Here is a 9,525-nt window from a genome sequence, read left to right as displayed (position 1 = left end):
CACTAAGTTAACTATAATAGGTATAGTTAATGTTGCTACTGCTACTACTCGCTAAAGTCACTACTCTCTACACTATAATACTCACTATTACCAGACAATACACTAGTAAGAGAATACACTATGATCAATACTAAAAGATTACTACACTATAACAAAAGAGAAAACACTAAACAAATAATAATACACTAACCCACTACGAGTTACTCTATTCGCTACCCGCTACGCTCGGAGTTTTCCGACTGGAAGACGACACTACATGTATAGATCTATACGGGGCAGACGCTATTACATCCCGACTGTTAATTTAAGTCCGCGCCGTGCAGGCCCAGGGATGCCACTACTTCACACTAAACTCTTATGAACTCACCAGCTTTATGCTGATATTTGTTTTCAAAATAACTTGTATCTTCAGGTCAAAGATAGACAGGTACAGACGCAGCATTTTTGGAGAAGGTTGAGCATACAAGACCCATCTCTTATTTTTGAAATTACTTTTGGTGTTTGTTGAACAATATAAAACACGCTTGTAATTAAATTCACTATGTAAATGCAATGGTTGCATGTTTCTTGTTTGCTATTATACAATTGTGATGATACTGTACATGACGTCCTTCACCCCGAGAAGTATTCCACCGTTATTGGTTTTGGGGTGTGACACGAAGTCTTTGAGAGCTACGATTGCTTATCGGCCACTCTATGTTTGATATAGAACTTAATTGAACACATCAATTCTGTCCTGACCGGGCCCGGCACATAAGTCAAATCAAATCATCGAGCGGCCATGATATCGCTTTTACCCTCTTCGGATAAAATAACAGATCAACTTCGACTTATATGCATTTACTTATTCACTAATAAACTATACACAACAATGTGTTTTATGACATCAATTTACTGATGCGGTTTCGCATTATCAATGCACAACCAATTAGTAAATAACAAACCATATATCTTGGTTTTAAGACCATATGATATTATCGTCTTGCGATTACCTTTTGTCACATTCCATAAGGTGATTACAGCAAGCACGGGTTTATTCCAATGCTCAAAACTTATTCATAAGCACTCATGAACGTTGTAGCAAACTTTTGCTATGTCTAACAATATTTAGACAGTCTACACACCAATTCATGAGAATCTTCATTCATACCTACTTCCAACATATGAACGATTGTGGATTGTTCAAATAATTCGATTATTCTTAATAAACTCAATTATTCTGGAAGTCAAAACTTGCAAAGTGAAACAATAGTTAAACAATTAACATAAGACAGTAACATTACTTATAAATAATACTCCCTTATTCAATCATCAAATGTCAATTACATTTATCTATTACATGTTTCTAAACTATCTAATCTAAACTAACATCATCCTTCAGCCCAATACTCCTAGCATGCTGCAAGTGCTTAACCTTACTCAGTCCCTTTGTAAGCGGATCTGCTGGGTTATCTTCTGATGATATCCTCTTAACCACGAGCTGTCCTTCTTCTACTCGATGTCTAATAAAATGATACTTTATGTCGATATGTCGAGATCTACCATGATCCCTCGGTTCCTTGGTCAAGGCAACCGCTCCTTCATTATCACAGAAAATTTCCATAGGCTCCTTTATGGCAGGCACAACTCCAAGGTCACTAATGAATTTCTTCAACCATATTCCCTCCTTTGACGCTTCACTCACTGCAATGTACTCTGATTCACACGTTGAATCAGCTACAGTTTCCTGCTTGTAACTTTTCCAAGTTACTACTCCACCATTTAGAGTAAAGACCCAGCCTGACTGCGAATGGTACTTAAGTATATTCTTGGTCCTCCGAAGGTACTTAAGTATATTCTTGATCACAATCCAATGAGCTTTGCCCGGGTTCCCTTGATATCTACTGACCATGCTTAAAGCAAGGGCTATATCAGGGAGAGTACAAGTCATAGCATACATGATCGAGCCAACTGCGGAAGCGTAGGGTACTCGGATCATCTCTGCTATCTCGGCTTCAGCACTCGGACTTTGAGTCTTACTCAATTTGGCATTACTCTGTATCGGTAGTTCTCCCTTCTTCGAGTTTTCCATACTAAAATGTTTTAGTACTTTATCCAAGTAAGTATTCTAACTAAGTCATATTAGTCTTTTACTTCGTTCTCTCACTATCCTTATTCCTAAAATATAAGAAGCCTCTCCGAGGTCCTTCATAGCGAAGCACTTCCCGAGCCAGGACTTAACCTCCTGCAGAGTCGGGAATTCATTTCCTATGAGCAGTATGTCATCGACATACAAAATGAGGAAGCTAACTATACTCCCACTGGCCTTGACATATACACATGATTCATCTTCGCTTCGTACAAATCCAAATTCTTTGACTTTATCATCAAAGCAAAGATTCCATCTACGAGATGCTTGCTTAAGTCCATAAATGGACTTCTCAAGCTTGCACACTCTATTGGGATGTTTCGGATCGACAAAACCCTCTGGCTGAGCCATGTAAACATCCTCAGCCGACTTCATGTTAAGGAAAGTGGTATTGACATCCATTTGCCATATCTCATAATCATGAAATGCAGCAATGGCTAGCATCACCCTAATAGACATTATTTAAGCATCTGGTGAGAAGGTCTCATCATAGTCAACTCCGGGAGTTTGAGTAAAGCCCTTCGCAACCAATCGTGCCTTATACGTGTGTACATTCCCATCCATGTCGGTCTTCTTCTTAAAGATCCATTTACACCCAACCGTCTTACGTCCGGGCACATTGCCAACCAAATTCCAAACTTGGTTGTCATACATGGACTGAATCTCGTTGTCCATCGCCTCTTTCCATTTTGCAGACTCTGGTCCTGTCATTGCTTCCTTATAGCTATTTGGTTCATCAAGATTTATTAGCATACCATCACTAATATACATGTCCCCTTCAGTAGTAATATGAAAACCAAAAAACTGGGGTTGATCTCTAACTCTTTCCATACGTCTAAGAGGTAATGACTCGTCAATTGGTTCAACCGGAGTTTCATCCTCGGGTTGAGCGCCAGCGGTAGAGGTTCCTTCATCACTCGACTCTTGAATCTCTTCAAGATCGATCTGCCTCCCACTGTCTCCTTGGTTTATGAGTTCTCATTCTCGGAAAACCCCTCTTCTCACAACGAAGACAATGAAAATACATCGCTCACTACGAGGTTCGAGCTTGTCGTGAGTCTCTCATCTTACGAAAACTTCACAACCCCAAACCTTGATATGTGCCAATGAGGGAGCTTTCCCTGTCCACATCTCGTGAGGTGTTTTGGCAACCTTCTTTGTAGGGACTCGGTTAAGGATATGGGCGGCAGTCTCTAAGGCATACCCCCAAAATGAGATAGGTAGTGAAGCACGCACTACAAGAAAAATAGCCTTTTACGACGCGCAAACCACGACACTCATTGATTTATGTTACGCAATGGAGAGTGACGTTAAAAAGGTGTCATCTCTTCAAAAAATTTAAGGATAGAAGACACGCATTATTGCGCGCCCTTAAATTAGTGTCTAAAAAAAACACGGAGGGCACCTATAATAAATTGCGCGTCGTCTAAGGATGTCGCTTTATAATTTTTAATGGAACGTGCGTTCCATCCTTTAACAGTAGGGGGAAATGAAATTCTGAAAAAATTAAAAATCCCGCCTTCCTTTTTTTTCTCCTTTCCCTCTTGCCCAAATTATGGACGCTCCTTCCTTCCCCCTCCTGCTGCCTACTTCTTCCCTCACTTCTACCTACTGGAACCACCATATCTCCCACTCTATGTTGAAATTGTTAGAAAAAGCCCTAATTATACTCTCAAGTCTAAATACAGAAAAAATAGAAGATGGTGAAGAAGTAGCAGTAGAGGAAGTGGAGGATGAACAGTCGAAAATGGAAGGAATGACATCAATAGCGTTGTTACTAGATGGCAGCCATACGGAGGTCAACATTCTTTTCTCCACAAATTTCTGCCCTTGGGTCATCTTTATTTCCCTAATAGCGTGCCCTAAGAGTTATAACTATTACTATGGTTTTCAGCCATTCGATGCTTCGTCTCTCCCCCATTCTCCTACACTCCTCCATCTTCTCCGAAGGTTCGCCTTCATGATTCTCTCACCCCACATTCAAGCGATTCTCTCCAAAAAATACTAGGTAAAACTTAATTTCATGATCTTGTGAACAAGAAAGTCAAGTCGTCGCCGTCTTCTTCTTCTTCTATACCATAGAAATCGTTCATAGTCTCTCTCCTAAAACTGATGCCACATGGCTTTAGTTTCATACGGAACCAAACATACTGATGCTATTTGAATGCTCATGTATCATTGATTCATTGCTCTGTTGATCTTCATTTTATATTTAGATCAGTGGAAAAGCTTCTATACATGCCTATGCATAAAACAACTATGTCAATTTGAGTATATTGCATCAGCCATGTAAACAGTTCTATTCTTTATTTTATTTTTGCATCATGTCGATTTGAGTCTATTCTTATCTTGATAGGTAAGAACTGTGAAGGTTATCAATGTTTCCTTAAGTGCTTCCGAGCAAGACATCAAGGAATTCTTTTCGTTTTCTGGTGATATTGAATATATTGAGATGAAAAGGTTATTTCCCATTTTCTTAGGGTTTTTAAACATAGGTTTTTCTTTTTCTATAAATTATTCTAAAGAAAATCCATGTCATAAACACCATTTCAGTGAGAATGAGCGAGCTCAAAATGCATTCGTCACTTTCAAGGAGCCTCAAGGTGCAGAGACTGCAGTTCTACTCTCGGTATATACAAATCTTGATTATCTTGTACACAATTCTTCACAATTTATAAGAGTACACTCTTCCACCTTCTGGTTTTGATGATTTCAGGGAGCAACTATAGTTGACCAATCTGTTACCATTGTTCTTGCACCAGAGTACACTCTCCCTCCTTTTACAACTACACTTTCAGATCAACAAAACACCGTATGTTCTTTTTGTTATTTTATCATCAAGAATGCGTGTAAATGCTTTGTTATATTATCTGATATTGATATAATGTGGTTCATAATTTAGGCAACAGGGGGGCAAGGTGTGGGAGGTGCTGAATCTGCTGTTCAAAAAGCAGAAGATGTCGTGAGCAGTATGTTGGCAAAAGGTTTCATACTGGGAAAAGATGCAGTAAACAAAGCCAAATTGTTTGATGAGAAAGTCCAGTTTACATCAACAGCTGCAGCAAAAGCAGCTACAATAGACCAGAAGATTGGTCTAACTGAGAAAATCAACCTGGGGACAACATTAGTGAATGAGAAAGTGAAAGAGATGGATCAGAAGTTTCAGGTGTCTGAAAAGACAAAAACGGCCTTTGCGACTGCAGAGCAGACTGTAAGTGTTGCGGGATCTGCCCTTATGAAGAACCGGTATGTGCTGACTGGGACCGCCTGGGTCGCCGGAGCTTTCAGCAAGGTGACGAAAGTCGCCGGAGAAGTGGGACAGAAGACCATGGAGAAGGTGGCGGTGGAAGAACAGGCGGCTGGAACGGGAACCACCAGGACTACTCATCAAGAACCACCGCCTACTTCTACACACCCTGCTACTAGTTGAACAAGAGCACCACATGATCAGGTCTTGTTGCTTCAGTCAAGTGTTAGGCTGTAGATTATGCAGGATTTATGGATTTTATTATTATGAATTTTCTGTTTTTTTTTCATGGTTTTATTGGTTTAGGAGTTGATATATTACCTTTCATTTGTGATGTGAAGGCAAAGATTCAGAAGAAAGAGGGGATTCCATGGCATCAACAGATTTTGATCATTGATGGAAAGATCCTCGAGGATGGTAAGACTTTAGCAGATCATCACATCCGAATTGGATCTAGATTGGAGTTGGTTGTGAGTTTGGGAGGACCATAAAGTTGTTGTGTACAATCACCCTATCATGTCCCAAGCCGATGTCTCCTACAGGTATCTACATCGATCATGATTCGAATCTTATTCGATCACTTCTCATTTCAATTGTTCTACACAAATACCTGTGTCGATTGACTTGATTTTCATTTGATCACACATAATTGACTGATCTTTGTGTGTCCGTATTAGTTTACACCAGAGTTTCTTAGGTTTTGTTCATTCATTTCTGTATCTGATTTGGCCAAGTTTATTTTAGGTAAAATCGTGTTATTCAAAAGTGTATTCTTGTCATTTTGTTATTCTCTTCCGGCTTTTACTAATCTGGAACACACAACTAGGATGATTCAAAATCAATCAGTAACTTCAAATTACCTTCATTTATATTACACACTATTAACTTAAGCTCTGTATTTTCCTAAATTCCTATTTATTGACTGAAAATTTAGCTGATTGTCAGTTGTTGAATCATATATGCAAGTTTTTGTTAAGACTTTGACAGGGAAGACAATAAAGTTGGAGGTGAAGAGCTCAAAGAACATTGATACTGTGAAGTCAAAGATTCAGGACATAGAGGGGATTCCACTGCATCAGCAAATGTCTTCTGCCTATTCTTTCCTCTAAATGGTGTACCACCATACAACATCTCATATAATAAAATACATGAAATAAAAAAAAGAATATAATAAAAAATTAGTTAAAGTATTGAAATGGGTAAAAGAAGGTAATTCAAATAAATGGTGTATATTTTAAAGAAAAATTTTAATTCATGAAAATTAATAAGCTTACCCACTGCCCACCAATCAATAGCATTGGAGTGGCCAGCTCCTGTTATGACTTCCTGAAATATCATCATAATTTCAAAGGGTAAAATAAAGAGACCATAAATAAGTGAAATTACGTAAATGCCCTTTGAGTACTTTTCATACCAGAGGTGGTGGTGAGCCCTCCTTTTGTGTTTCTTACCTCTGCTAAAAGTGAATTGAGGCCTGAAATCCAAGTTGCAGCTCAAAATTGTTGGGTTAAGAAGGGTGGTGCATTCACCGGTGAGGTTAGGTATGTTTCAAAGTGTCATTTATCAAATTACCATCCTTTTTTTTCTAAAACTTTTCAATTTCCTATGTCAGATTTCTTCTTCTTGATTCTTACTAAATACTGAAGTTGGTTTTCTATATTTACAGTGCTGAGATGCTTGCCAATTTGGGTGTCCCTTGGGTCATCCTAGGTCACTCTGAAAGGAGAGCCCTATTGAATGAAACTAATGAGGTACCCTTTTCCTTGTGTAGATTTTACTCAACCTGTTCAAATCAATTCACACTTTTCCTTGTGAACATCTTAATCAGTGTTGTATGCAAGTTACTGAAAAAGTTTTGTTTTCTTTTTCTTGTTTCATTCAGTTTGTTGGAGACAAGGTTGCATACGCACTATCTCAAGGTTTGAAGGTTATTGCTTGTGTTGGGGAGACTCTTGAGCAACGAGAAGCTGGAACCACCATGGAAGTTGTTGCTGCACAAACCAAAGCAATTGCTGGTAATTATTTTAAAACTAAACTTGCTTCTACTGTATGTCAAAAATCAAAAATCTTGTTTTATCTTTGATATAATAAGTAACTTGCACACAAAAGTTATGATTTTGGTGTTTAATGCAAGAAATCACAATATGCCTTTTCTATGTGATTCTGATTTTGGTAATTTTTTGTTGCAAGAGGAAAAGAGGAAAAGAAAGCTCAAGCCGAAAGAGATAAGATGCTGCAAATGCAAGTGTTGCATTCTTCATTTCAATTGTTAGTATGAAACACAGAGTAGATGGGCCAATGTAAACTTCTTATCCATATAACATCTGTTTGGAGCATTAGTCTTAAAGAATTATGAAAGGCAAGATACAACTTTACTTAGTTGGAATTTGATGTAGAGAGTAGATTAGATGCGAATTTAGATATTGTAAAAAATAGAATTGTATGACATTAAATTTTATGCAATGGATTGTATTTTTTGTATATGATATTTTATTTCTATTATGAGACATTAAATGCAAATTTAATTTAAAAATTAATAAATATATAAATATTTTTTTAGAACATTTAAAATTATGATACGCAAAAATGTGTGTCATCTTCATTTATGACATGGCCTTTCTAGACAGGGGCTTCCTTGATACGCATTGCGTGTCATAAACACGCGCGTCGTAAGGTTACGACACGCAAATGCGTGTCGTCTTCCTTTATGACAGGGCCTTCCTTGATACGCATTGCGTGTCATAACCGCGCGTCGTAAATGAGCGTCGTAAATGCGCGTCATAAATGCGCGTCGTCTCTCTTTATGACAGGGCCTTCCTTGACACGCATTTGCGCGTCGTCTGAGCGTTTTACGACGCGCAATGAGCGTCGTAAAAGGCCTTTTTTCTAGTAGTGACGACTCATCATAGAACGAACAATGTCTAACAAGGTTCGATTACGCCTTTCTGCCACACCATTCAACTGTGGTGTCCTAGGTGGCGTCAATTGTGAAACTATTCCGCATTCCTTGAGATAGTCATGGAATTCAAGACTTAGGTACTCTCCTCCTCGATCGGATCGAAGTATCTTGATTTTCCTGCCCAATTGATTCTTCACTTCATGCTTGAACTCTTTGAACTTTTCAAATGTTTCTGACTTGTGCTTGATTAAGTAAATATACCCATATCTACTATAATCATCGGTGAAAGTCACATAAAAGCGGTTTCCATCCTTTGTGGTGGATCTAAAGGGTCCACATACATCGGTATATATGAGATCCAATAAACCTTCACCCCTCTCACAAGTACCAGTGAAAGGTGACTTGGTCATTTTTCCAAGCAAACAAGATTTGCATGTGTCATCTTCCCTAAGGTTGAATGACTCCAACACTCCATCCTTTTGGAGTTGGGCTATGCATTTCTTGTTGACATGTCCAAGACGACAATGCCACAAAGATGCTTTATCCATACTATTGGAAGAATCCATACACAACACATCATTTCCTAGGTTATCCACAACCATAACAGTTTCATAAATTCCATTACAAGGCATTTCTTCAAAGTATAAAACACCATTTAGATAAGCATAAATAGAACCATTCATATTTTTAAACGAATATCTAAATCCTTGTCTAAATAAAGTATGAAATGAAATGATGTTTCTTTCCATATCTGGCGAGTAGCAACAATTATTTAAATCTAAACCTAATCCATTACTAAGCACTACAGAATACACTCCAATCTTGGTGACAGGCGACGATCTTCTGTTTCCCATGATTAGATTTATTCTTCCATGCTCCACATCCCTATTTCTTCTTAGTCCCTGCAAATCATAACAAATGTGGTAACCACATCCTGTATCAAGAACCCAAGAAATAGCATGAGATGAATCATTAGATTTAATTGTGTATATGCCTGCGTAAGACGGCTTGATCTTTCCATCCTTGATGGCTTGCAGATATTCCGGGTAGCTTCTGTTCCAATGCCTTATTTGGTGGCAATGATGACACTCTGCCTCCTTCGGATTAGGGTTGGGCTTAGCAGGATCAACCTTGGTCCCACTAGAAGAGGAACCATCTTGGGGCTTTCCCTTGCGGTGGCTCTTTGACGGAGCCTTCCTCTTCTTGCCCCTTCCCTGCCCTATTGCCAAAACAGGAGCAGCGGTTGGTGCG

The 9,525-nt window shown here is 38.6% G+C and overlaps 2 protein-coding genes across 2 annotated transcripts; both read left to right on the top strand.

Annotated features, from left to right (window-relative positions):
* Positions 1 to 4,435: 4,435 nt before the first annotated feature.
* LOC128132038 (binding partner of ACD11 1-like) lies at positions 4,436 to 5,646 on the top strand. The gene is made up of 4 exons (XM_052768081.1): positions 4,436 to 4,588; positions 4,682 to 4,757; positions 4,845 to 4,940; positions 5,031 to 5,646. Exons 1-4 carry the CDS (start codon positions 4,581 to 4,583, stop codon positions 5,556 to 5,558), a joined length of 708 nt encoding a protein of 235 aa, XP_052624041.1. The 5' UTR covers positions 4,436 to 4,580; the 3' UTR covers positions 5,559 to 5,646.
* LOC128132360 (triosephosphate isomerase, cytosolic-like) lies at positions 5,642 to 7,473 on the top strand. Its single transcript, XM_052768883.1, has 4 exons — positions 5,642 to 5,792; positions 6,793 to 6,916; positions 7,042 to 7,126; positions 7,258 to 7,473. Exons 1-4 carry the CDS (start codon positions 5,642 to 5,644, stop codon positions 7,456 to 7,458), a joined length of 561 nt encoding a protein of 186 aa, XP_052624843.1. The 3' UTR covers positions 7,459 to 7,473.
* The last annotated feature ends 2,052 nt before the right edge of the window (positions 7,474 to 9,525 follow it).

Source organism: Lactuca sativa, chromosome 2, assembly GCF_002870075.4.
Source record: "Lactuca sativa cultivar Salinas chromosome 2, Lsat_Salinas_v11, whole genome shotgun sequence".
In the NCBI taxonomy this organism is placed as follows: Eukaryota; Viridiplantae; Streptophyta; class Magnoliopsida; order Asterales; family Asteraceae; genus Lactuca; species Lactuca sativa.
Note: the sequence above shows the minus strand (reverse complement) of the source record. Positions and strands in the feature narration are given on the sequence as shown.

Excerpts from the sequence above, each read along its gene's own strand:
- LOC128132038 (XM_052768081.1), top strand. Across the intron at positions 4,758-4,844 it reads AGACTGCAGTTCTACTCTCG|GGAGCAACTATAGTTGACCA; the intron begins GTATATACAAAT and ends TGATGATTTCAG. Across the intron at positions 4,941-5,030 it reads TTTCAGATCAACAAAACACC|GCAACAGGGGGGCAAGGTGT; the intron begins GTATGTTCTTTT and ends TTCATAATTTAG.
- LOC128132360 (XM_052768883.1), top strand. The coding sequence starts at position 5,642 with ATGAATTTTCTGTTTTTTTTTCATGGTTTTATTGGTTTAGGAGTTGAT. Across the intron at positions 5,793-6,792 it reads TGGAAAGATCCTCGAGGATG|AGGTGGTGGTGAGCCCTCCT; the intron begins GTAAGACTTTAG and ends TTTTCATACCAG. Across the intron at positions 7,127-7,257 it reads TATTGAATGAAACTAATGAG|TTTGTTGGAGACAAGGTTGC; the intron begins GTACCCTTTTCC and ends TGTTTCATTCAG.